The 27,454-nt window shown below is 54.7% G+C and overlaps 1 protein-coding gene across 4 annotated transcripts; it reads right to left on the reverse strand.

Moving 5' to 3' along the window:
- MAU2 (MAU2 sister chromatid cohesion factor) lies at positions 1-27,373 on the reverse strand. Of its 4 annotated transcripts, none has more exons than XM_078079242.1 (19): positions 27,058-27,371; positions 19,602-19,619; positions 19,142-19,207; positions 18,368-18,463; positions 17,212-17,306; positions 15,455-15,482; positions 15,019-15,174; positions 13,679-13,825; positions 13,502-13,568; positions 12,210-12,313; positions 11,556-11,633; positions 11,210-11,275; positions 9,207-9,293; positions 7,575-7,624; positions 7,315-7,392; positions 7,008-7,119; positions 4,280-4,370; positions 3,264-3,391; positions 1-2,886 (listed from the first exon to the last, which is right to left on the reverse strand). In XM_078079242.1, exons 1-19 carry the CDS (start codon positions 27,331-27,333, stop codon positions 2,812-2,814), a joined length of 1,818 nt encoding a protein of 605 aa, XP_077935368.1. In that variant the 5' UTR covers positions 27,334-27,371; the 3' UTR covers positions 1-2,811. The 4 variants fall into 4 exon arrangements, 3 of the variants coding, with proteins under 3 accessions (XP_077935368.1, XP_035949773.1, XP_035949771.1); XM_036093880.2 differs by having other exon boundaries at positions 9,210-9,293; positions 13,502-13,592; positions 27,058-27,370; XM_036093878.2 differs by having other exon boundaries at positions 13,502-13,592; positions 27,058-27,370.
- Positions 27,374-27,454: the final 81 nt, after the last annotated feature.

The raw sequence follows: 27,454 nt of genomic DNA on the forward strand, positions 1-27,454 counted from the left end.
TGACGGCTCCTGCAAATTATTTTACTTTGAATATATAGGAAAAGAAATCCACAAACGGGAAGCTATGTTCTATGGTTATGTCTTTTAAACAATGTTTTGTATTTACAAAAATTTTTTTCCTGATTAAAAGCACCAGCTGAAGTTACAGGCTGCTAAAACCATATTACAAACCCATTAAAAGACATTATGCCAAACATACTTATTAAAAAACCCTTAACAAAACAGAGACAACGCAATCAACAAATTTACCCACTGCACCAGGCAGCCCTTTTTTGATTTCCTTGCCAGTGTTCCCAATAAGTGGGGTGGGGCATGCTTACCCCAGGGAGAGGACCCTCGCTTTACCCGCGGATGACTGCAAACACCCAGCGCAGGGGAGACAGCGGCGTGTGTATGCCAGGGAACCCGGGATCTCCCGGCCCAGTCCCCCAGATCCACAGGCCCTGAGGACCCCAGGAGGAGGTGGGAGAACACACGAAAGTCAGACTGGCTTTCAGTAATTTACCTGCCAACAGGGATCTTTCTGCTGCTCCCTTGCATCTCTGCACACTGAAAGGCTTGAAGTTTTTATCTGTTTTTCCTAAACAGTTATGACACTGTGTAAGGTCTCCCTGGGGGCTCACTTGCTGCCTATCTTAAATTCTGATTGAGTGAGAAACCGTGAGGCACTCAATTTGGACTCACAGGAAGGTACTTATGACAGCTTTATGTAACCAGAAGATGCTACGGTGAAGGGGAGGTTCAAAGCTCGCACACGCAGAAATGCATGTACACGCAGTTTGGCTTCCATAAAGCTATAGTGGAACATTAAATATTGAGTACTGAATTTTTAGCTGTAAACATAAAAACTTATCCTTAACTTTACATGAACATAGATAACAGAGTGGTCACTAAAAGCACTTTAACATCAGGACAGATGTTAAGTTTTGAGGTTCTTATTTCAACTGCTCTACATAAAAAATGCCCTAGAAGCAAAGAAAGGCTTAAATAAATATGCAGAGACAAACATGATGTACAGCGTGATTGAAGTAATGAGAGTCTGGAGAGGTCAGACAGTGCGGGGTCTAGGCCAATAGGGGCAGCTTGTGGCAAGAGGGGGGCTCTGTCCCATGGGTGGAGGGGAGGGCCTAGGGGATACCCTTGAGGGGGGAGGAAGACAGGACAGGGCAGCTTGTGGCCACATGTCACACCCTCCTCTGTAGGCCTCACGGGCCCAGGGGGGTCAGCCAAGAAGGTGGCCCTGAGCAGCACGGGACAGTGCTAGGCTCTCCTGGGTGACCCAGGATGCCACACAGATGGTGGGTCCTCTTCGGACAAGCCCCGGCCAGCCCACGCCTCCAATCAGCAGCTCACTTTGCACGCCTGTCGCTGGCCTCCAGTGGGCAGCAGGGGCCTGACGCTGGCCTGGTAAGGGCAGTGGCCCTGTGCAGGGAGGTCTGCTGACAGCCCTGCTTGTGGCTAAGGCACACTCAGGCCTCAGGGCCTGAGCAGCTGACCTGAGTGATCCCAGTGTTCCTTCTGTCAGACACTGAGGCTTCGAGAAGCAGCCCTCACAGTGTAAGGGTAACAAGATGCAAACTAACAAGCCACCCTGACTAGCATGACCACTCAGCACTCCTCTGTGGGGAGACGCTCCCAGGCACTGGAAGCTGGAGGTGGCTACCTCAACTGCCCCCAATGCCACCATCACCACTGGGGTACCTCCTCAACTATCCAAGAGGAGCACAGAACCGAGCATGGTTGTCTGAGCCTAGCAGAGCCTCCTGGGGTCCAGCTCAGGAAGAGCTTTCAACGCTGTCCCAAGCCCCAAGGCGGGTAGGTCTCCTCATCCTCCCTCCTGAGAACAGCATGAGGGGCCAGGCGTCTGTGAACGTCCTCTGCTGAGGAGGCCCCAGAGCTGCCAGGAAGCAAGCCCCTTCTTCGTTCAGGCACCCTGAGTTGGGCTGAGGAGGGTCCCCTCCCTTCTCCTCTGCTTCCTGCCCAGCAGTATGGATGCTGATGGGGGAAGGCGGCTGACGCAAACATAGGAGTCTCAGCCCCCCGCCCCAGCTCTGCGAATCACCACACACGCACGCACACACATGCACACCCGTGTCTACAAGAACGTGCACCTCCGTGGCTGGACACTGAATCCAGGCAAGGTGCAGATGTTTGGAAGCCGAGTTCCTGGGTCCCCCAGGATTCCTGACCAGAGGCCCTGGCTGTCTGATGGGGGGACACTGGACAGAAAGGCAAGCTGGGAAAAGTGTTATGGTGGGATGTGCATTTTTGTCCCTGACATGCGCCATCACTTCTTCCCTCCAATTCTGGGGCAGAAACTGGCGTTTTGCCTCTGGGCTCTGGAAGCTGCTGTGAGCAGAGGAAACACTCCGGCCAGGCACAGAGGCCCAGGCGATGGAAGTCATGTGGCAATGCACCAGCGGTACCACCCACCCTGGCAACTGGCACCCCACTTCCCGCCCAGACACGCTCCCTTGAAGGCGTGACTCAGACGTGGAAGCAGAACTGGCAATTCAAGTCCATTTTAAAGGATGGCTCTAGAAAGTTGGCTCCAATATCCCACCTGCAAGCCTCAGCACTGGGGGTCTTGTTACATGGTGGGAATGGCTGGCCAGCCCTTCCTGGGAGGGCGGAATCAGCCCTGCACACTCCCCAGGGACTTGGAAGCTCTGGAGACAGTCAGAAAAGAAGCCTGGGGACACCCACTCCAGCACACCTCCAAGGAAAGCTCAAGTGCCATCTGGATGGAAGTAGGGGACGCACCGGGCCCCACGGAGGCCCCGAGAACCTGGGCGGCTCCCTTCAGGAGCCTCACAGGAGGCTGGCCAGGCTTGTATTGGGTCCATTCTGAGCTTGGAACTGCACGGGGGGTGGGCCATCCGTCCACTGCAGAGGGGAGAGAACACACAGGTGAGGTCCTTCCTAGGAAGGGGCAGAGGTGTGCCGGGCTGCGTGTCCGCCCTGGACTGCTGCTCTCTTTGGGCTGAATGCCCAGCCAGGGCCCTCTGTCCACCTCGCCTGAGTCAGCAGGGCCCCTGGGAAGTGCCGTATATCCCCCACTTGAGGAGCGATGCCGTCTCCCCCATCTGAGGGGCCCCTGAGGCTAAGCTGAGTTAGGGATGCTGGAGACATGCAGGGAGACGGCAGCCAAGCGTGTACTTCCCTTCTCAAGGAACGTGTCCCCTGGGGGCTGCAAGCCAAGGGAGCAGGCCCTGAGGAGTCAACCAGCACGCTTTTTACCTCCCCAAACCCAGTGCCTATACCGTGATGAGGTTGTGTTCAGGGAGACTGCAGGCTTCAATGTGGTCCTGGAGCAGCTGCTGCGAGAAGTTCTGGTGCATCTGGGCGGCTTCGTGGGCGTCCATAGCATTCCCGCAGGCCTTGTTCAGGTCTAAGGGTGGGATGTACACATAGGGTGGATCCACCTTGCCATACCCCATGTCCTCCCCGTGGACGTGGGTAGAGCCCTAAGGTCAAACCCTGCTCTACCAGTGAGTTCCTGTCTATCTGGCATGTCACCTGCCCTGAGCCCTGTCTCAGGGTCAGCAAAGCCCACCTGCCAACGGCCCTTACACATGTCCTCCTGAGCTCCTGAGTCACATTCTTGGAGGTGCGTGAGCAGTGTGGCCGACACAAGGGTCGGTTGGGCAGTGAAAGCCTCAGGGCTGTGTCCTGTGGACACTGGCCCTCCTGGGGAGGTCCTGGCCAACCCTCGGGCACACAGGAACTCATTAGAGCAGGGCGCCCGATACCCACTCCCGAGGCAGAAAGACTGAATGGGCCCACAAAGCCCACTGCAGACGGGAGCAGCCTGCCCTCTGCCTCGTCCCCACGGCCCTCGGTAAGACTCTGGAGTTTAGCAGCACCATCTACACCGGGGAGCAGCAGGACCAACGCTGACACGGCTCAGAGCCTACTGGGCACCCCGAGCATCCTGGCCAGCACGGGCCGACAGGGACAACTGCCGCAGCCAGTCACGGAGAAGGAAACCGAGGGTGAGGGCTAGGGCTCACAGTCCACTTCTTCACCCAGAGAGACTCCAAGAAATGGCCTTGTGGAGAGGGCGAACCGATCCTGTGTGCAGCTGATGTCATGAGTGAGCCTAGTGCCCACTGCCCCCAAACAGGGCCTGCCGTGGAGCCTGAGCGCATGCTAGAATTGGGACTGGGGCGTGTGGAGGCCCAGTCTGAGCACAAGCTCATCAGGGCTTACCTGAGATCTTTTAGACTTGGGCTCCCAGCAGCCCTGATCTCTGGGAGGGGCTGGCTATTGCACTCACCTCTCAGCAGGGCTGAGGACCACAGCTGCACGGACATGTCTGGGATCTTGCTGGCCAGCTGCATGGCAGGCACCACCATGTTGTTACTCTCCTGTTGACCGAGAGCATTCAGGGAAGGGAGTGGGGGCTGGGGCCAGCAGCGGGGACAGCCACACCGAGCCCAGGCTGTGCCCTCCTCCTGCTGCCCGGAAAACTCCTATTCCTACTTCAGAGCCCATCTCAAATGACCTCCTCTGATGTACTCTTCAACCGCCTCACGAGAAAATAAACTGCCCCCACTCTTCAGCTCTGCAGGTACCTCCTCATCGGGGCACTGCTGGCTACGGACAAGTCTATGTGCCTTTGTCTCTAACCAGAGCAAAAGGCACTGGTGGTAGTCAGCTCTGGACCCAGATCAGGAGCCAATTAGAAATGCACATTCAGAGGTCCCAGGGCCTGGGAGGAGGAAGCAGTCCGCCCTGGTGGGGGTAAGGAGGGCTGAATGGGTAGAGGAGAGAGGAAGGGAAGTGTCTCTTCTACATACAAGCCCACTCTTGTGGGAAGCTACCGGACATGTGGGGCTGTGGGACACCAGGGCATGTTAACTCTCCAACCCTGACAGTGCGACTGCACAACGCCGCCCCCCTCAATACCTAGGATGTACTGACAGCGGGCGGGGGGCCCTCAACACCCATCCCTGACCCCATGATGACTGGCAGCACTGCTCCGCCCCTGCTTGACCTAGGGACAACAAACTTTGCTGGCCTGGATGTAGGATTCAATGTGACAGGGGAGAACTCTCTATAGAGCAGCTCCTGGCAGATACCTGCCACGTACTCAAGAGATTTACAAATCCTCAAATCCAACTCCTGAGGCCTAGCTTCAGCACAGGCAGGACTGTGTTGAGAACATAAAAGCCCAATGACTTCACACTGCCCCACGGCTGGCACCTCAAAGATGAGCTCCAGGTGGGTCTCAAAGCTTTTCAGAATTAAATAAAGTCTTTTGAAAACCTCAGAATGCACAACAGAACACGAAAAACTACTCTTCTCCTCGAGGCCTGGGGTTGGGCCTCTGTTTGGAGGCTGCCAGAAGGAGAGTGCCCCTTGGCTCTCCCAGGCAGGCTCCCCCATGCCAACTTGTAGCCCCACAGAATTTGGTATGAAGATGTGTGATTCGGAGAACTATCCCGTGTGGGGATGCTCACAAACTCATGATGCCTCTGGACACTCCAGCCTGGCAGGCTCAGGGCAGAGTGGGCGGTGTCTCCCTCAGACCTGGAGCCGCTTGAGGCCAGGCCCAGGCCTGAGGGCTCCTGGGGCCCCCATGTCACTCCACATAGGCCCAGACACACAAGGAGCAGTGGAGGTTCCTAAATAAGCTCGTAAGATGCCCCGAAATCACGTCAAACGTGAGCCAGAGCTGCCGCTGAAAAGCTGCTTTGCTTACCCTGTCCCATGCAAGGGGGTTTCTGGGGACTACTAGACAAATGAGAGCCAGTGAGGTCTGATTCTAAGCCTGGGTCTGCAGTTTGGGGCTCTGTGACCTTAATCTCCCCAGCTGGAAAACGGGGGAACCACATCCACCACACCAAGACATGAGGCGGGTGGCCCACACTCAGCAAGGCCTCATGTTGAGCCCCTGGTTCCCATCTGGGCCCCAGACCCACAGTGAGGCCACTGTTCCCAAGTGTGCTCAGAGGCTGAGGAACAAGGTGACAGGGTATTCTAAAAGGAGCAGAGCTGCACTCTGAAGGGAGAACCCAAAGCTCGTCCTCTTCCTTTATGGGTGGTGACGCCCCCAGTGTTCAGGCCCTGGCCCCTGGGAAATGCTTGTCATGTTACTATGGGGAGGGGAACGTGCCAAAGTTGTTAAAAAATGCTCATTCTTAGGGAGCCCTAGGGTTTGATCAGATAAAGCTCTACGGGCCTAGACACGTAACCCATGTTAGCGAAAGTGAGGCTGGCTAAACTATGAAGTATATGCTACTTCAAAATCCTTGCTGCCACTGAAGAAAACTTTCACCCAGTGGTGCAGAGAAAGACAAGATATCGAATTATGGAACAGCCTGAAAGACAAAACCTATGTGTAGGCAAAGACAGGTACTGGAAAGAGCCAGAAGACATGCAATCGTTTCTTCTTTTGTTTCTCACGCTTTCTACGATGATCATACCATATTATATAACGTGAACAAACGCTATCTTAAAAAAACGGCCTCGAGAGATCAATAGGTAAGAGCAGGCGAGCAGGTAAGAGCACAGCCCAGGTTCCCCATCTGACTCGGAGACTTGGAGTCGGCTGATTCCACTGGGGACGAGCCCCAGGGGGCCATTCTAGGTAAAGGTGAAAACATGGGGTGCCCTGAGGACGACACTGTGTGTGCTGGGCAAAATGGAGCCCGAGGGATCTGGCTGAGAGGACACACCTCTCCACCCCCAGGTATTAACACACAGAAAGGAGAACCTGCCCTCAGCCCTGCCAGTTCTGGACAGCTCTGGAAAGCCCGTGGGACTCTGCCTGACCACTGCCTGCAGCCGGCACTGGGCCTGTCTGCCACACACACCCACCCTCCAGGATCCAAAGCTCCCCTTCACCCCTGGACCCCTGCCCGAGCCTCATGGAGCAGTGGGGAGTGGGGAGGTTACTGAGATAAGTTCACTGAGGGGCACAGGATGCAAAGTACTGCTAGGCGGCAGCCCGTAAGCACCTTGCAGGCCCCCTGCCTCTCGGCCCAGCCCTAGTCACTCACTCTGTGGTTCCCCAACACATAGAAGATGTGGCCCAGGAGCACAAGGGAGCAGGCTGTGAGTCGGTTCAGGTCCTCTGCGTTGGACATCTTCAGAGTTTCTCGAAGAAATCGCCTATGTGGGAACAGATGCTGAAGGCCCATCGGGACGCCTTATCGGTAGGAAGAGGCTGCAGCCAACTCAAGGCCCTGAGCAGAGCCCACTTGTCTTAGGGACAGAAGCCCTGGGCACACACGGTCAGGGAGCAAAAAGCACCTGGAGGGCCGGCCCAGGAGGTGCCGGGCAGGGGGCAACCTGTCCTGTACTCACTTGGCCTCATTGTAGCGTCCCTGGAAGAAGGAGAAGAGCCCGCGCACGTAGAAAGCTGCGGCTCGCAGGCAGTGTGAGCTGACGAGAGAGACAGGGGCACGCTTTGGTGGGGTTTTTGTGAGCGCAGCAGGCTTCCGAAGGGGACCGAGAGGCGCCGGGCACACAGGGCAGTTGGGTCCCACCAGCACCGGCCCCACCCCGAGAGCAGAGAGAGCGTAAGACAATAGGTCAAGTGGGCACTCAGCACTCGGGCCACCTACCTGACAGGGAAGCTATGGTCTGGATTGATCCTTTCCAGCAAACTGTACAGCTGTGGCAGAAATGTCAGTTAGGATCATTTTGTATTTTGAAACAGGACAAAATTCAGCCTCAAACATAGCACTAAATTGACTAGGGCTGCTTGCATCTTCCCAACCCAACCTGAGAGCATTGTGCCCTCCCCCCAAATCCCATGCTTGAGTAACCTCAGCGGGGAGCGGGGTCAGGACCTGTGAAGACAGGTGAGGGCACTCCAGGAGACTGCATGCAGCTGTTTACTTCCTCACCCCCCGCACCCCACCCAGTGGGAATCACGGCCCCCATTATGAAGGGTGAGGGCTGGGGGGCCTCACAGCCTCAGCCTGGCCCACGTCAGGTGAGGGGGCTGGGCGGTCAGGGCAGCGGCTCAGTCTCAGCCTTTGTATGGTCAGAAGGACCCAGTGTGGGGGAGCGAGGTGGGAAGATAGGCCCACATGGGTCTTGTGGGCTGGGGGTGGGGTTTATCTGGAGGTGCAGGGATCCTGGAAGCTCTGATAGGCAGCCACGTGACTGACGTTCTAGGTCTCCTCTGGCTGCCAAGGAAGGAGGGGTAGAGGACACGGCTGAAGTGAGCTGAAGCTGCTTCCAGTGTCCCCACAGTACCTCCAGGAGGCGGACGCTGGGACGGCAAAGGACACAGGGAAGCCGAGCTGTCCCATGACCCACCAAGTGTAACCCACGGAGCCCACTCCTAGCCCTATGATGGCCCTGCCCATTGCTTCCTAACTGCTGGAGCAGACAAGGCTGGGCTTTCTGTTCCCTGGAGCCCAAAGCATCCAAACCCAGAAGCTGGGAGGTCCGCTAACCTTTTTTTTTTTTTAAAGATTTTATTTATTTATTTGACAGAGAGAAATACAGCGAGAGAGGGAACGCAAGCAGGGGGAGAGGGAGAGGAGAAGCAGGCTTCCCGCAGAGCAGGGAGCCCGACGTGGGGCTCAATCCCAGGACTCTGGGACCATGACCTGAGCCGAAGGCAGAAGCTTAACGACTGAGCCACCCAGGCGCCCCTCGGCTAAACTTTTTATAGACCAAAGATAAAACGAAAGCCACGGAGGTGGAAAAACAACTAAATCTCAGATACTCTAGAGGCAGGAGGCCAGGGCTGGGAGAGGGTAATCCTAGGGCTGAGGGGGGGATCCCAGGGCTGAAGGGAATCACAGGGGGAACCTGGTGTGAGGGCATTTGTCCTATAAGGACAAGCCCTGGGAGCCCCCTACCCTTTATGAAGTTGGGTCTTAGGACAATCTAGGAGCACAGTGCAAATGGCTGCCTGAGCTGCTGCTCCTCAGAAGAGAGCCATGAGGCCTCACTGACATTCTAGAACAGCTCAAAGTAGAAAAAACTGGATTTTTTTCTGCGCAATTCAATAAAGCTTGGCTCATTTTTAACAGGAAGAAATGTTATTTAGCTAGGGAACGTTCCTGTCCTAGACCCCGTCTGCCCCAGCCATGCCTGCAACTCTGGGTGGGACAGTGCCGTTTGCTGGATGGTGAAACCCTGGGGCTGCTGAGATCTGCTGGTGCCCGAGACCACCCCAACCCCACCGCCCCCGAATAAGAGTTGAAAAGATACCAAACATGAAGCATGTCACCTACTACCTCTTGGTGTCTATTTCCTTCCCGTATATACACACTCGCCAGATTGGTCACGATGAAGGCCCACAGCTCCTGGTGGTTGGTGAGCTAGAACAGGACACACGGCCATTAGAGGGCTAGGCCGGGCACAGTCCCATCACACTGGGGTCACTCAGTGGCACTGGAGCCGCCCAATCCCCCACGGCAGCTAATCTGGAATCACTTTCTTTCTTTCCTTTCAGACAGATCCCCTCGCCTGCTTCCTGAACCCCAGGAGCATAGAGCTGTTAGTTCTCTTCACTATAAAACCGTCATCCACATTAGGAGAAACTTAGGAAACAGAGAAGAGGAAAATCAGCTGCCCCTGATCCTGCCCTGAGAACACACTGCACTTCAGTCTATTTTCTGCTTGTTTCTCAGGACTGAGACCCAGACAGCCCCTCCCTCCACACCACAACCAGCGACCCCTGGGACCCCAGGGTGGGCTGATACAGCAGAGGCATGTGCTGGTCCTGGGGAGGACACCGTCAGGAGGGTAACTGAGGCTGTCCGACACCAGAGATGCCGCTGATGGCTGGTGGCGGATGGACCGTTGTCCTCAGTTCTTGGGAAATAAGAGTGGTTGAAGGGGGGACCAATCTGAGCAGCCCGAGCAGTCCCCAGCCCCTGGATCCCGGGGGCGCTGAGGCCGCACAGCTGTGCAGGAGACTGAGGCTGCCTAGGAAATGCAGCCCCCCCCCCCCGACCCCAGCATGTGCCGAGGGGGCCCAGGACATCTTCTGACGCGAGCATCGCGCTCTGGTTTGTTTGTTGGAGGACTGCAGGCGGAGCACGGGTCTGGGGCCGGGGGGTCTGGGCGTGCACCCTGGCTGTACCACTTCCCACGTGGCCTGGAGGCGCGCCGTGCGGACTGCCCTGCGGCGCACACCATCAAAGCAGCAGCAGCCCCTCGTGGGACACCGAGACAGGGAGCCACGAGGCCATGGGGTAACTGCAGGGAACAGGGCGGCTGTGTGTGGCTGTCCCAGTACCACCAGGGCCCAGAGCAGCGGGCGCGGACGGAAAGGCCCGGAAGGCCATGGAAGCAGCCCCGTCCACCCCTCACACTCATGCATGCTGCCAGAGGCCCCGCGCATTGCCAAGACAAGCCGGGGGCGCGGAGCACTCCGAGGAGCAGTAATACCGCTGAGCCCAGCCCCAGGAGCGAAGAGATCTGGAGACTGGCACAAGGGACAGAGCAGAACTCCTCACCCGATGGTGCACACGGCACCCCCACTCCCCCCACACCTCTGCTTGGGGCCTCCTCAGGACCCCTGGGCGGAAGGTGTTGCCAGCCTCCTTTTCCCATGAGGACACCGAGGCCAAGGTGGAGATGTGCTTATCTGGTCCTGGAACAAGACAGGCAGAACCGGGACCTGGCACTGGGCTATCAACTCCCGGGCCCAGGGTGGCTCTCTCCAGGAGGCCGCGGCACCAGCTTTCTCCCAGGGCCTGTTGCGATCCTGTCTGAGGCAAGGACGTCGCCCCAGCGGAGCTCCTTCATGACCCCCAGAGCAACCAGGCTGCCGCAGGGTGAGGGCAGACCCCGTCCTGCCATGGGGGTGGCTCCAGGGAGCCCCTGAGCCCTGCCGAGTGACTCTGCATCTTCAGCTGTGACAGGAGCCAACACCAACCTGGCAGGTTATCAGGAAGGCTGGGAATTAGGAGTGAAAGAGGCTGAACGGGCCGTGGCACCAGGGGGCACTGGGCTCTCCCTGACGGCTGCCCTCCAGGCTCGCCCCACCCCAGGCTGGCCAAAAGCCTCCTTGCCCGCAGCTATCCCTTGTCATACTGTGCTGCCGGCGCTGGCCTTGCCGTGGACAGCCCGGATGAACGGCACGTCACTATCATGGCCGGCGTCAGGCTGAATGCTGCAGAGTCGCCCGCTGAGCACAGTTTTGTGCAGAGGTTGTCCTCATCAGACCACGCCCGACTCCTCACTGAGAAGCACCGCCCGCCCCTTGGAGTGAGGGCCGGCACCTTACCCGCAGGGCTGTGGTGAACTGGGCTTCTGCATTGTCCATGCAGTTGACAGAGACACAGTATAGGCCCTGCAAGAAGAAGGCACGGAGGGCCTGAAGCCACGCAGTTTGCCCAGGGCCGCACGACTCAACAAGTGACTGCTGAGCCAGCCACCTCTGAGCTTTACTCCAGCAAAGGGGCAGAAAGATGGTGGGCTTAAGTATTCCCTCCTCCCGGGACCTAACTCAACTCAGACTCCAGATGCTTATCAGACTCCGGCCCACCAGAAACATCTGGATCCCCGTGGGGCAGCGGTCATGGGATTCCTTGCTGGAAGGGGGCTGGGGGCGGGCAGCCCTGGGCACTCACCAGCAGCGTGTGCAGCTGTGCCGCGTGGTTGGAGAAGAGCCGGGGGGACTGCTGGCACAGCTGGCAGACCTGGGAGATCTGCCAGGAAAGAGCACGCTCACCATCACAAGGCCTTGAACGTGGCACCCGGTGTCCCAGCAGCCTTCGGGAGACCCCAAAGCTGACAGGTGTGCCCACATCCGACCTTCCCTGGGCCACAAAGTCCCAGCAAATGCGTCTGTCACGAGGGCCAAGTGCAGCCCTGACCTCCTTGAGAATGATGACCCCTGTCCATTACCCCCACTTCATCCTCCCTTTCTAACATGCGTCTTAGCCATACAGTGCCTTCCCCCTACTCAGGGCCCCCACACCCCCATCAGGAAGGTAAACATCAGAGATTCTGGATTGGGGCAGGAGGAATGCTAGGATCACCGTCAGGGGACCCCAAGTCCTCAGACCCTGTGTTCCTCGGGCATGCAAACTTTCAGGGAAAGAACCATTGATTTCTGTTATGTCCATCAGGGTCACGAACTAACAGAGCATAGTGAAATGACAAGACTGGATGTTCTGCTGACACACACCGGGCGAATTTACACTCTCCCACGGGATGACTTCTGAGACCCGGCAGACTCCAACAGCTTTCCCACCCATGCGCGTGGCCTCTGGCAGCATTACCTCCTGCAGCGCAGTGGCCTTGTGTCCCGTGACAAGCCTGCACATGATGATGTGCTCGAGCAGGATCACTTGGAAGGAGGACAGGATAGGGCTGCAGTCAAGCACTGGGGGCGAGAGGTGTGAGTGAGCACTCACGGGGCAGCTGGAGAAGAGACCCTAGGAGATGGACACAGAGCCTCCTGGGGACTCTGCATCCTCCCACTGCCCACCACATTGGCCCCTGGGCTACCCAGGTCTGAGCTCATTTGCTCTGCTGGGCACCAGCTCAGCACCAGCTGTCACCTCTCTCGGTGCCCACTGCACCCTAGAGTGAGGGGGTTCATCTCCCTATCCAGGTGGGGAGACAGGCCCAGAGCCAGGTTTTAGTGACCAGAGCGTTCTAAGAGTAAGAAATCCCTGGAGAGATTTGTCTTCCATCCTCACTCCACTGTGACCCAGGGGGGGTGCTCTAGAGCACTCCGCACAGTGGGTTCTAGAAATGTTGCAGTAGCCCAGGAGAGTGAAATTGTGCAACAGGCCTCAGGCAGCGGTGAGGGAACCCAGCTCTTGGCTTCCCTGAGAGGCTGTCCTTACATTGGAGCCAGATGGTGCCCACAGCCCTTTCACAGCTCATCTGGAGGGAAAGAACCACCATCCCTGTGGGCTTTGGTTCTCCAGTTCTGAAGGCTCCTCCCCCAGCAGCACTGATGAGGGCACAGGAAGCAGATGAACAGATTAATGGGGGTGCTGAGCCAGCCAGGGACACGTGAGGCTCTGGGTTCCTACTAGCCAAAGGTCCCTGGTCCTGCAGGATGGATTAGCTGAGCATCCAGGAAGAACCCACAACCTCCAGAGGACCTGCCATTGGTTAGGGAGATCTGAGTTCCAATCCCAGCCTCACCCGGCATGATCCATGTCACGATACTGAGAACAGACAGCAAAGCAGCCACCGTCTCTTTCAACTGAGCACTGCTGTCCCAACAGGCCCTGCTCGGGACCCACTAACCCTCACAGCCATCTTGAGCAGTGGGGGGGGATAGGACAGATATGGCACAAGAACCCCTCTGGCCAGGGATCAAGGATCAAGCCTAGGCTTGGCCTGCTCTGTCCCGACCCCAGATTGCCCGCATCTTCCAACTGGGTTAACAAGACCCACAGGTTAGGGTTAGGGTTAGGGTTCTACTCAGGGCTGCTGTCTTTCTCGGTTCTTCAGGCCAGCCCAAGAGGTGGCACTCAGGCCATCCACCAGGCGGCGCTGTGGCTCCGCGACCTGCCAAGTAGAGCCGCGTCCATCCAGCCCCCCCGAGACTTACTCTTGAGCTTCTCCAGCTGCATGAGGGCTTTGTCCGTGTACTTCTGTGCTTTCTCCAGGTAGCCAGCCTGCATGGAGTGCATCACGGTCACCTGACGACAAGACCAGACAGCGGTGGTCACTGTGACCCTCTTTTCCCCGCTGTAGCCGCCGGGGCCCCAGTCGCCCGGAGACTCACCAGGTAGACGAGCACACACATGTGCTCCTTAGGCAGCCAGTGGAACAGGTCAGCGGGGTTGCTGGGCAGGATCTCATCATCGTGCAGCGTGGAGATGGTCTGGATGCACTGCTGCAGCTGCTTCAGGCACGGCTTCACGCTCTTCACCTGGAGTGGGTGAGTGGCGCCACACACCTGAGGGCCTGCCGACTCGCACCGGGTGCCAGGCCCCTCAGGATATGAGGCCCCTGGGCAGCTAGCCAGGCCTGCCTGTCCAGCCACCTCTCAGCCCCTTCCTCCCAGGAGGTCCTGCCATGCTCACTGCCTGCAGGAGCTCCCCACCCCGATGGGTCAGCCAGCTCTTGGGGTGCAGGGCAGGGCCAGGGAGGTCATCTGTGGGACTGAGGCTTGGCCACCACCCAGTTTGGGGCCCAATACCAAGGCCTGAGAGAAGCCTGTTCAAAGACCCTGCTCAAGCCACGCTTCTCTCCTGTAGTTAAACCTCAGGAGAGGAAGGCAGGGCTGGGGCAGCCGGTTACCCTGGGGGGTGCGAAGTGGCTCCCTGGCAGTCCTGCAGGCGCCATGGTTTGTACAGACCGGCCCCTCTGCACTGGGAAGCCCTGTACCAAGGCCCCCGTAGGCCATCTCTGCAGCCATGAGCACCACACGAGAGTCTGGTCTATACCTAGGTGTTGAATGCGGTGTTCAGCCCAACAGGCATAGCTGGGTGCAAGTGGGGGAACAGAGGAAGCCCCTTACCCATGAGACACCCACTAGGCTGTGCCTGTGGCCTCCGAGCACACCAGAGATCCTGCCTGTGCTTGGTCACTAGGCCAGGGTCCGGTAAGACGGACGGAGTAGCACACCCAAAAGGCTGCGAGGTCACCCACGCACGGATGCAGCTGCTCCTCAAACACACGAGGATTACAATCTACTCTAAGACACAGCTGATCCTGTCAATCCCTTCTCGAACTCCATAAAGCTGTCATCAGCTGGGGGATGGTGGACACACTGCTGGAGCACCTGCTGTGGGCCAGGCACCATGCCACAATCCTCAGTTTATTCTCATGGATTCCACAAACTGCCCTCAGATGCCTTCAACTGTCCACGCACTGAGTGCACCATTACTCCCGCCATGATGCTAGCTATAGGAGACCCCCATTCCAACAGTGCCCTCTGCCCACGGGGACAAAGCACTGGTGCCAGACCATGATAAGGTGTGTAGGGAAGGCTGAGCCCCTAATGATAGACATGTCATGTGGCTAGCGACAGGAGGCAACCACAGAAGTGAGGTCTTGGCCTAAAGCCCACTTGCAGCCTGCTCACTCCCCATTAGCCCTTGTGTGGGAGGCATTACATACCTGCCCGGCATCCAAGTAGTGGGTCACCTGGAGGACCAGGAAGAAGACACGCAGAGACTCCTTCTGGATGGGGTTCCCTTGCCAGTTCTCAACTATCTGTCCACAGAGGGTCAGCAGCGGGTGCACTTCCTGTAACTTGCGCTCCATCAGCAGCAGCTGGGGAGGGAGGAGCAGGTGCTGGGAGCACCTCTTGGTGCCCAGGTCTGCCCCCCTCCAGGGGAACACCAGCACCACAGAGAGAGGGCAAAAAACCAACCCGAGGCTTCTTCCTTAGCACAAATCCTTGGAATCGGAGTTTCACTCTGGGGGGCCTCGCCCTTGCTACAGCCTGCTGTGTATGAGGGTCTGGGCCCACAAGAAGCCACACTATGGCAAATAAGCGGGGCCTGGCCTCATGTCCTCCACACCAGCCCCACTCCACCCAGCCTTGACTTACCATTCCTTTGCTGAGCAGGAACAGGGCCCTGGAAAAGAGAGGGTGAGTCAGTCTGTGAGGCCCTGGCACCTCCTGGGATGACTGTGCCACCCCAATGTTCACGGGGACCTAATGTGCAGCAGTCCCTGGTGGTCCCCAGTGAGGTCGGTTTTATTTATGAGGCTGTTCTACTTCATCCTGTTTGAGCTTTCTTTACTTTTTTTGCCTGGGTTAGATGTTCATGAGGCTCAAAAGCCCAGAAGGCATAACCAGGTGCTCAGAAAGTGTGGAGTAGCAGAGTACGGAATGGCAAGCGTGCCACAATCCCAACCTGGATGACAGAGTAGAGAGGGGCTCCGTGTCAGCGGATGGCGCTGGGCAAGCGCTGGGGGGAGGCAGGGGCTGCTGCTTTCAGGAATCCCTATGGTTGTGCAGAGCCCACAGGCCCTCACTTTGTTCAAGATCAAAGTCTCTGTCCCGCCTGTCTTGGCAGAATCCCTGTGTGCTATGATACTCCATCAGGTAGGTACTATTCTCCCCATCTTCTTTTCTGGGTGAGAAGACTGAGGTGGGGAGATCACAGTCACACAGAACAGATGTCTATGCTCCAGGCCACCACGCCATTCCCCGTTGTTACCTCAGGGCAGGTAGACTGTAGGGTCTACCTGCCCATTGTTCAACCATCGAAATGTAGGGCTGGGAACTTTATATCAAGGTTCCCACAGTGTCACACATGTTATCACCCTAGATTTGTGGTCACAGGTTCTGGGCCAAGTGATCTGCAGCTGTGTGCCCTGATGGAGCCGACCCAGGCCGCCTGTCCACAGCAGTGGCAAGAAGCCTGGCAGGAGACACTCTTGAGTGAACATGTGTAGTGTTCAGCTGTCCCCATGCCCTGTTGGGCCTGAGAGGCACCAGGAGCCCAGTGATAGCTACAGCAAAAAGGGGGCAAGAAAGGCCAGGAATGTGGGGCCAGAGTGTGTAACAGCCACCATCTCAGGGCAGGACAGCCTGGAGGAAGCTGAGTGGCTCCAGTGGGCACTTTCAAGTCTCGAGTTCAGAGAACAGAGCCGGGGACGGTTTTCTCCCAACAACTTCACGGGCTAAGATTAGTCTCAGTGAAACAAAACGTTTCAGAACCCAAATGCATACAACAGAGTAAGAGCACCGGTGCCTGGTGCCTGTCCACTGTAGAGCTCTTTAAGGGGGAAAAGAGAGACAGACTGGAGGCCTTCGCAGAGGGTACACAGTGAAGCACCAGCGCCCTCTGACCGCTGACCCCAGGGTACCAGTCTCCAGACCTCAGTCTAAGCAGTTCTGTGGGTTACATGAACCTACGTCCCCTCTTTTATACGAACGTCCACTCACTCTATCTCCTATTGTACATCTAAAAGCCCCTCAGTGTCCCCTGAGCAGGGACACCAGGGCTGCCCGCAGACGCTGCCAAGCACACCACGCATGCCCTCTGGGAGCACCACTCGTGCATCTGCGCCTCAAAGGGACCAGCCCAGGACACCATACGAGCACTTTTTAAGAGATACTAGATCCATGCAAGAACCGAGAATGCAGGCTGCCCGCCCCTCTTCAGTCTACTCTCCCCTCCAACTTCATGAATCAACAGGGCAAGAGATGTCGGGTGCTGCTTTCATCTGGTTTTTACTCTGTGCAAAAGTGATCCCCATTTCGAGCCAGAATGCCAATGTTCTTTGTTGTCTTGGACAAGATAACTGGGCTGTCTCCAAGTAAGAGGGACAGGGATGTGGAGAAAGGGTGCCTACCGTGTGTACTCGGATCCCACCACCCGGGCGTACTCAGCCCCCACGCCCAGGAGGTCGCAGGCTGACACCAGGTCCTTCTCAAGTGTGTGCAGTTGCTAAAAAGGAGAGAGCAATGACACTTGCTTTACAGTACCTAGTACCTGACCTTAGTGCTCTGTCGGTGACTTAAAACTGAACCTCCCCACACACCCACAAAGTTGTTTCAGTCAGTTTTGAGCTAAATCAACCAAATTATCTCATCATATCAACTGCTTTGGGTATAGAACTCTACTTCGTCTACAGTGTACCTCATTTAAGCTTGATGGCTCACAGAGCCAGCAGTTAGCCCTTACAGGCTCAGACCCCCAAGACGTTGTGAGCGTGCGGTGTACTATGCAGATCGCCTCTGGAGGCTAGTCACTAGGGAGGCAGCCAGAGGGGCCCGAAGGCCTTGGTCAGGAGCTTCGGCTCCTGCATGCACCAATGCAGGTGACAGGGTTGTCATGGACGGTGGGCAAGAGCAGCCTGGTAGGCAGGCTGATTCTGAGACAGGAGAGACTAGAGGCCAGCCAATGAGGGGGAGGTGTGGGCAGAGCCCAGAACAAAAGAGGTATCCCTCACAGTAGAGCGTACCTGTCCCCCATCCTCACCCCCAGCTGGCAGGCCTCTCCACTGTGGCCAGGAAGGCCAAGCCTAGAAAGCCCACCACCACTGAAGTGTCTCAGAGCACAGGGACCATCCACGTCTGGGGAACTGAAGGGAGTCCGGGCGGGGGACCTACATGGAGCCTGGGCTTGACTCAGGCACCCACTGCCCAATAGTCAGTCCCTCGGAATCTCAGCTCAACTCTTACAAAACACAGTGGATCACTGGCAAGAAATGCTCCCCGGATTTAAAAGAACGCAGGCCAAAGGAAGCCCCAGAAGGGAGGAGAACATGAAGACAAGGCCGTGTGTTCCCCGGACACTCCCACCATCACCCTGGGTGCTGCCTGGGGCAGGGGGTGTCTTGCTGAGGACAAAGGCTGGTTAGCATCCCTGTGTCCCCACCCATTCAGTGCAGCAGGCTAAGGAGGGCCAGTGTGTCCTGGAGGGTGTTACGTGTACTCAGGCGGGCCTGCCCCACGGTCAGGGCTCCTGCTGAGCCCCTGCTCCTGGGCCGGGCCTGCGGTACTCACAGCGAGCTGGAAGAGCAGGCGGCAGTGCCAGTACGGAGTCTGCTGTGAGATCTGGATGGCTTTCCGCAGCAGTGGCTTTGCTGCGTCTACGGAATTCTGAAAGGAAACAGTCAAGTCTGGGGAGGAAAAAACAAGCCGGCAAGCAAGCTGGATTCCTTATGGAACAGCTGCAGCGCCAGAAGGCCACTCCTGTTCACGCTCACCAAAGGATTTGTGGGTTGCCAATTTACTTTATTAAAAGAAGAAAAGATTTTATTGGACTCACTGGCTGGAAGTTTTTGCATTGCTCTTAAAATAACTCCTCATTCAACTAAACTGAAAAGTAGCTTTAGTCCAAAATCCTCAACAGTCCAATTAGACAACAAATTGCCATCTTTCCTGTTCTGCAACCAGAGAGAGGGGCCAGGGATGTGAAATAGGCACTCCCTCCTGCCCAGGGAGCCTCATGCGTGGCTGCTCAAAGCAGGGAAAGGTGATTTTCAGCTATGTCTGAGATCAGGAACCAGGTTAGGAAGGCATATGGACTTGTTAGGAACGAATCGCCCTAAACCTAGGAACAAGCCTGTTTTCCAACAGTCTTTGACAGAAAGATTCTGCTGGCCTTCGTAGCAAGTGATGACCCGTGGATGCTCTATACCAGGGTATGGAAGGTAGAAAAGTAATGGGAAATATTAAAAGCCAGAAGGGAGTCCACTTCTGAGAGCCGCAATTTGCCATTGTGCCTCTGCTCTAGGGAGAACAACTTTGCTTTCAGAAACCTTCATGTGCTCTTACCTCTTGACAGTATAACTCAGACAAAAGACTTGCTGCTTCAAATTTAACATCTTCAAACTGTTGGATCTAATAACATCCAGTTAAGGAAGGAGAGACACGGCAAAGAGGTCAGTTCAAAAGGGCCACAACCTGGGGTTCTTACATGGTAGAGGCTGGTGGGACAGGAGCATCCCTGCCTGCTCTGAGGCGTCAAGCTCACCTACTCCTCTAGCAACCCCCGTGTCTGGTGCCGGCTGGGTGTAGAGCTAGATGACAGGGCGCAAACAGGAGGATGGCACCCAGGGAGAAGATGCTGGTCTGCAGGGGTAGCAACATCAAAGAAGGGATTCTTCAGGTGGGGCAAAGCCTAAAACTTTGGGGTGCTTCCTGGGGGGATTAAAATTTACAATACAATCTTTGCTCCGCCCCCCCACAAATGGAGCTTTCCTTAAAAGGAATGGTACCAACAAGAAAAGGATACTTGCTGTGATATCAACCACTGAAAAGAAAAAGAAAAAAGGATTAATTCTCAGCCAAATACTAGTTGCCTGCTTACTGGCTCCACTTTGGGGTTTACACAGGTTGTCCTGTCACCAAAAGCTGCAGGTATTCAGTTTAAATTAGAAGGTGGCCTGCTTGGCCTGAAAGGGTAGGCTCACTTTCCCTGCAATCCCACAACCAGAGTGCACCTGGGGGAGAGAGACTGAGTACCTGCGGGATCCCCTATGGACAGGAGTTTTCTGTCCTGCCAGCCCCCAAAGTCAGATTCAGAGCCCCCTCCTACCACAGCAGAGATGCTTCAGGAGGAGGAGTGCTGAGAGCCCCTGTGTACCACTCACTACATAGTACATGGACCGTCGGCAAATCACGACACAAGGAATCAATTACAACTGGAGAGTGGGTCGGGAGGTGTCAGTCCTTCCTGCAGAAGTGACATTTAAAAGATGCTTGGAAATGAGCAAAGCTAGCCTCAGAGTGGAGGTGGAAGTGCTCTGAGAAGGACTGGTGTGGGCAAATATGGCCAGGCGGTGGTGGGGATGGCTCTAAGACCTGAGCTCCCTGTCCTACCCTCTGCTGGCACACACACCAGCACAGGGTTCAGTGACATGCACCCACTTGGGGACTGCTGTGCCCTGCAGCTCCATGTTCCAACAGGAGGCGGTGGTCAGGACATGTGTGGGCCAGTCCACCACATGAAGTACACCAACCATGCTCTGTCAGACTGCACAGGACCCAAGCATACACTGGACACTGTTCTTGTCAACCCACTCATCCTACAGACATTCACAGAGCCTTGCCAATTGCTGGCAGGAAGATCTGGAGCTGAAGAGAAGACCCTGACTCACCATGCTCTATGGGAAAACAGTGTGTGTGTGCGGGGATGATGCCTGGGGTTGGGCCTTGAAAGGTGAGAGTGTAAAAGTGAGGGCAGAGGTGTCCCCAGGCAAAGAGGGAGTAGGAGGTGCTCCGGGCAGAGAAGAGCCCATGAAAAAGGCAGAGGGCCAGGAAGGTTAGGCTGGAAGGCCCAATGGATCTCTGTGCCATTCATGCGGCAGCACTGCCTATGGATGAGAATGCCCCCATACCATTCCCGGAGCCTTTCTCAGTCCGAGGCATAAAACAGAAGCGCCTGATCAGATCTGGGTTTTAAGTGTACCTAGAGCAGCAAAGATAATGTGTGAAGGAAGGAAGAGGGCCCATGGGGCTGCTGGTCTTAGGGCTGGAGAGGCCTCTGGGCCAAGGGTGAATGGTGGCCCAGGAAGTCACAGAGGCAGGGAGACTTGGAGCTGCCTGAGACCAGCTGCCTGCAAAACATAGACGGGCCAGGAGGGGGCACTGTGGGAGAGGGAGAGAGGAACAGACGGGGCTCCTGACACACACACATGCGCGAACACATATGCAGGGCCCAGGCAAAAGGCACTCTGCAGCCAGCCTGAGTGTCCCTTCCCAAAGCCCCCCTGCAGCAGGGACAGGAGGGGCTCAGGGTCCCCGGGGGGGGGGCGGGGACTAGCCTCAGCCACACGGGTGATGTCAACGGAGCTGGTAAATACAGAAGTCAGGGTGTGCTTTCTACAGAAACCACTACTCTCCATGGGGAAGGTCAGTGCAGGGAGAGAAGCTCCTGAAGACCACCAGTTGGAAGGACAGGGGAAACCGGTGGAGGAAACTGTGACTGGAGACATGGTTGGGTGGGGAGAACTGTAAGACTGGTCCTGTGTCAGGGCAAGTCAGTTACTCTCCGAAACAACTGTCAGACTTCACTTCTGTATCTTTGCAACACTTGCAACATAAGTGCACAAACCAGAAAATATGGACACATCAGAAAATATATCTCACAACTAGATACATAGAATACCTTACCTAAGGTGGCTACTTTAGTCAAAGTTGCTACCTGATCTACATGTTTTACTATGCAATGCTAAAAAATAGCTTTTATGTCTCCTTCCTCACGATGGAAAGAAACCAAAGTGAGAGCTCTCCACTGCTGGGCAGCCTGCAGCTGCGGGGCAGGGACACAAACTAACCTACCAGAAGTTCCTGGGGTTACCTTGGGGCCCACAGGGGGAAGTAAGGGTTACCACAGGGTCAGCACAAGCCCTGAGGGGTGGATGGGCTCGAATGAGCACATGCCTGGAAGATTCCATCCAGGGCTGACAGTGTTTCAAGGCTTCTTGTACCTCAAAATCAAGGTAATTATTTTTTTTAATTAGGTTTTTAAACCATCAAAATGTGTAGAAAGTTATTAACCGCAACTCCTTTTTCAGATGCAAGCACAGCACTTAGGAGCCAGCCTGCCTCCTTCTGCTGTGTGACCTTGACTAGGAGAAAGCCCCTGTCAGCATTGTGATTAGCAAATTGGAAGTGGTCCCTACCTCATGGGTTTGTTGAGGATCCAATGAGACAGTGTCCCTGAGAAAACCACATGCAGAGCCTGGCATGTAGAAGGTGACAACAATACTTCAATGATTTTCAAGCAGGAACAGGAAGAAATCAGGGGTTGGAGGGGAGGCAGGGGGACGAGTTGGTGGAACTGTGAAGGGATGGATCCTAGACAGATTTCACATCCTGAAGTCAGAGGAGGCTCAGAGAGTGAGAGTGAAGAAAATAGAAATGAAAACAGGAGGAAGCACAGATCACTCTTCCCTGAAAATGCTTAATGCCAAGCTCTGCAAATACAGCTTCTGCACAATGTTTTGCTCCCAGCGATGGGGCATGGAATTTGGCAGGACATGATGCTGAGGGATGAAAGATGTGCTCCAGCCACGCCTGTTGATGAAAGGCCCAGAAATAAGCCCGCTCAGGCCTTAAGAAGAGAAAGGGAAGCATTTAATCACTTGCTGAGAAGGTAAACCAGAGATTCTCAGGTTAAAGCTGGAAGCAGAATTCATAATCATCTGGACGGCACAGTTTGGAGCTGCTTTCTAAGTCAGGAAGCAAAACCACCACTAAAAAGCAGCTCCACTCCAACCAAACCCAAAGAGAAAGCAAACATGGCATTGACAGGGATACCACAGTCAAAGAAACTAGTGCATAAAGGAAGACTACCTGGATTATAGAAACTAATGGACAATTCATTGCAGAGAAGTAGCATTTATTCCTCTGCGGCTTTCAAACCAGCAAAGTCTAAGATGATGATGCATTTTCTAGGCCAAGGGATAAAGAGAAATATGATCAAAAGTTTAGTTAACAGCGTATACATATACATCTAAGTACAGACACGCAGATTTTTTTGATTCCACACAGGACGTGCAAATGACTAAAATGGAACTGTCTGCTGGAACGACAGTGTGAAAATAAGGCAAGAGAAGACTGAAAATGCACACAAGAACAGGTGCAGCAAGAGGAAAGCCAAGGTGAAAATGAAATGAAAGGGAACACAATATGAAAGAATCTACAGAAAATAGCTTCATAAATTCTCTAGCCAAGAGATTTCTGAGAAAAGCAACATCTCTTATAATCATGAACTATTTACTCCAGGAGTCCCAGAGCAGCCAAGAATTCCGATGACACACACACACCATTGCCAAAACCATCATCTAAAAGGGGAGACTCTCAGGTGAAGTGTCCAGCCATGCGCCACAACAGCTACAGGAGTCACTGAGCAGACCCGGGGAATGAAGAAGCCAGCGGGTGATCCAAGGGCCTGCGGAAGCACGAACCAGAGAGACCAACAGCTTTGACCTCAGAGAAAGCTGCTAAGCAAAGGGAGAAACATCCTCCATACCTCTGATGGAAACACTTAACAGATGATTCAAAGTTGACAGAACTGATGAAGCCAATGGGTAAGTATAAAGTTTATTATTATTTTTAAAGATTTTATTTATTTATTTGACAGAAAGAGAGACAGCGAGAGAGGAAACACAAGCAGGGGGAGTGGGAGAGGGAGAAGCAGGCTTCCCGCCGAGCAGGGAGCCCAATGGGGGCTCGATCCCAGGACCCCGGGATCATGACCTGAGCCTAAGGCAGATGCTTAACTGACTGAGCCACCCAGGCGCCCCAAAAGATTATTATTTTTTAAAGATTTTATTTATTTATTTGAGTGAGAGAGTGAGCGAGTGAGAGAGCAAGAGCGGGGGGGGGGCGGACAGAGGGAGAAGCAAGCTCCCCGCTGAGCAGGGAGCCCAATGCAGGGCTCGATCCTAGAATTCCAGGATCATGACCTGAGGTGAAGGCAGAAGCTTAACTGACTGAGCCACCCTGGTGCTCCAGATGGGTAAGTATATAATACATTCCTTCTACAAAGTTTACAAATGCAGTTGAGGCAGTTAGACACTGACAGGAAGCAAACAGAGAGTAAATAATCTAACCTTATATTAAAAAAAGTGATTACCAAGGAGGCTGGGGGTTTCTCAAGAGAGAAAAGAAAAGACATGTAAATAACAGGGAAACCGAATGTGGTACTAAGTTCAGAAGCCCATTAAAAGTTTTACCTACAGCACTCATAGTTACAGAAAATTAGTTCGGAAAAGAACAGCAGACAGAATGATCAAGGAGAAAATAGTCATAAAATACTTGAGTCATTTACATTGAAAAAAACTCAGTAGAGGGGCGCCTGGGTGGCTCAGATGGTTAAGCGTCTGCCTTCGGCTCAGGTCATGATCCCAGGGTCCTGGGATTGAGCCCCGCATTGGGCTCCCTGCTTGGCGGGGAGCCTGCTTCTCCCTCTCCCTCTACTGTTCCCCCTGCTTGTGCTCTCTCACTCTCTTTATCAAATAAATAAGTAAATCCTTTAAGAAAAAAAAAACTCAGTAGAACATGCGACTCTTGATCTCGCATTGGGAGATTAGAGCCCCACGTTGGAGGTAGAGTTTATTAAAAAAAAAAAAAAAAAAAGATGCTTTTTGATACTCTGGGTTGGCTCCCTAAAAAGAAATTGGAAGCTCTTTGGCCATTTGCTCTTCAGGACTAGAAACAAACCACTTCTAAAAGAAGAACGTATTACAATTTTTTGTTGAGCGAGTCTGGGAAAAGAATGAATAAAAGCTGAAAGCAGCCTGATTGGGGGAAAATCACAGGACTAACAAAGAATGAAGATTAAAGAAACATGCTTGTGTTGCAACACAATGGGAGATTACATACAATTGCAGAAGGAAAACAGCACAGAGAACAGCCCTTTAACTGAAATCTGGACAAATTCCCAGCTGGGGATGCAACTGACAGAAAGGAAGGGATTTCCAAGTATAACATTAGTGTGAGCTACAGAGGGGACCTTGTGGCTCTGTGGGAAACCCCACAAGATTCAGGGTTCTGTAAAATCAAGGGAAGATGTTTCACAAGCATAAGGGTTTAAATTATGGGTCCAAAAGCCCAGCGGCTACAAGAAAGCAATCTGAGGCATGGCTGCTTCCCCTCTACAGCGCTGGGTGGGCTAAATGGGACAATATACACAGCAAATATGAACCACTGCTAGAAAAAGACTCAATGACCCCCGAGACAAGGGAGGGGAGGTGGCAGGATTTGTTGCAGAGAAGGGAGAGCTTCAGAACCGTAATTCACTGAAGGCACTGGGCCACCAGGCCTGAGCGGTCAGCCTCCAGCATGCCCATACCCAAGGAAGTCTGGGGCTTCATTTGATCTCAGCCTCATCACTGCCCAGGAGAGACCTTACACCAACTGGTCACAGCTCAGGCACTCCTTGGGATCGACCTGACATCCTGAGTCGTTCTCCAGGTTCGCTTTCCCCATCCCATTCAGGCTGCTCAAATGTCACTCCTACAAATAGACTTCCTCACTACCTCTGCCAAAAAAAGCTCCTCATCACCTCCATCTCTTAACCCTGCACCATATTTTCCACGGTTCTTCTATCATGGCCTAACCTTTTACTACATACTTAACGTTTGTCTCTTTCACATGAAAACATAAGCTCACGTTGACGGGGACTATCTTAGTCATCACTGATCTATGGCACCTAGAATAGAGCTTGGCACCTGGTGTGAGCTGAATAAATATCTGCTGGATGAATAAAAGGGATAAAAAAAACTTCATAAAAACAATAATGACTTATTGAAGGCATTGAAGTTGGCGATCCTGAGCCCAGGTTCGAGCCAGTTTTTTTTTTTTTTTTTAAAGATTTTATTTATTTATTTGAGAGAGAGAGAACGAGAGACAGAGAGCATGAAAGGGAGGAGGGTCAGAGGGAGAAGCAGACTCCCCGCTGAGCAGGGAGCCCGATGCGGGACTCGATCCCGGGACTCCAGGACCATGACCTGAGCCGAAGGCAGTCGCTTAACCAACTGAGCCACCCAGGCGCCCTCGAGCCAGTTTTGTTAATAACTTGATGTGTAGCTTTAGGCAAATCACTTCATTTCTCTGGACCCATACTGCCTCACTCCTAAAACAAGGAAGGTGATCAAGCAAGGCCTAAAGTCCCCTTCCAACTCTTTACACTCTGCAAAACAAAGATTTGATATCGTCCCAAAGGCAACTCATTACTGGCCACAGGTGGGCTGGGACTTACCTCAAATCAATACATTTCAAAAACTTAAGTTGATTCTTCTTAAGAAATCTCTAAGTCAAATAAAGCTGGGTAAATAGCAAATGAAGGCCTGGTCTGACAGGGAGCACAGTGTTACTGTGACAAGAAACAACGCCAAGGCCAGAAGGGTCACAATGACAGCCACCTTCCCACATTCTCTGAAGTACCAAGATGCCACAGTCAAGTTGGGGTTACGGGGTCTCTCTTCTGAAGGGGATAGACTAATGGATGACGGGAGGAAGAGAAGTCACCAGGGATAGAGAGAGCAGGAGCTTGGAGATCCCCCATCCCACCCCACTGAAGCAAATGGTCCTGGAACCTAGGCCCCCCTCAGTTCTGCCTTGGAGAATTTTAACCTCTTCTCTCTGAGCCTCTGCCTCCCATCGATGACACCCTGCATCAGTGATAGGGGCACAAGACCCTCCAGACACTTATCAGACTTCCGGGTCCAGGGAGAGGATGCCATCTTAGGTTTCCTGAGAAACCAAACTTCAGATTCCCAAAAGATGCCTGCACTGTCACCTTGACCCTCCCCTATCCTGAGTCACTTCAGGAGGGAGCATTCAGGCTGATCGATGCTCGAGGGGCTGAGCCCTGAGGAGCTGGAAGCTGCAGGTCCCAGTGGCCGATCTGGTGGCCTTCCCTAAGGCGCCAACAGATGATATTATCCTGAAAGCCTGAAAAATTTGGGGACCCTGTTGCTCCTGATAAGAGACAACTCTCAAGTACCCTGAGCGGGGTCCTGGGGCCCTGCCTGTCACCAGAGACTTTAAGGTACAAAGAGAGGCCCTCAGGTCCCCTGAGAGACTGGCGACGTCGGGGTCCTGCTGCCCGTGCGGAAGTCGCGCCCCAAGTCCCCGAAGAGAGGCCAAGCGGCCCCTGCCCGCTGGGGTCGCAGTCCGTCAGCCCAGGCCCCGAAAAGAGCCCGCGCCTCCTCCCTCGCGGCCGGGTCTGCGCTCACCGCCTTCTCCAGGTGGCTGCGCGCCTGCTCGCTGTTCTTGGTGTGGTGGTAGAGCACGGAACCGAGCTGCAAGTGCGTGCGGGCCTCGATGCGCTGCGGCGGCTTGAAGGGGAACACGGCCTGCAGGCAGTGCACACACAAACGAATCTTGGGCGGGCTGGAAGTGCGGAAGTGCTCGGCAAAGCCCAGAAGTGCCAGGTACCACGACTCGGCCGCCTCCGCCTGCGCTGCCTGGGCCGCAGCCGCCTGGGCCGCCGCAGCCGCTTGAGCCGCCATTTTGGCCTCCACAACAACAAGCCGCCGCTACAGGGAGGCGGAAGCAGGCGCGCGGGGCGGGGCCGGGGGGGGAACTTCTCACGTCTCTCGCGATAGCTGCCGCATAAAGCATTCTGGAACA

This window comes from Halichoerus grypus, chromosome 1 (genome assembly GCF_964656455.1).
Source record: "Halichoerus grypus chromosome 1, mHalGry1.hap1.1, whole genome shotgun sequence".
Lineage (NCBI taxonomy): Eukaryota > Metazoa > Chordata > Mammalia > Carnivora > Phocidae > Halichoerus > Halichoerus grypus.

Excerpts from the sequence above, each read along its gene's own strand:
- MAU2 (XM_036093878.2), bottom strand. The coding sequence starts at position 27,333 with ATGGCGGCTCAAGCGGCTGCGGCGGCCCAGGCGGCTGCGGCCCAGGCA. Across the intron at positions 9,294-11,209 it reads AGTTCACCACAGCCCTGCGG|CTCACCAACCACCAGGAGCT; the intron begins GTAAGGTGCCGG and ends GTCCTGTTCTAG. Across the intron at positions 7,120-7,314 it reads GGACGCTACAATGAGGCCAA|GCGATTTCTTCGAGAAACTC; the intron begins GTGAGTACAGGA and ends GTTCCCACATAG.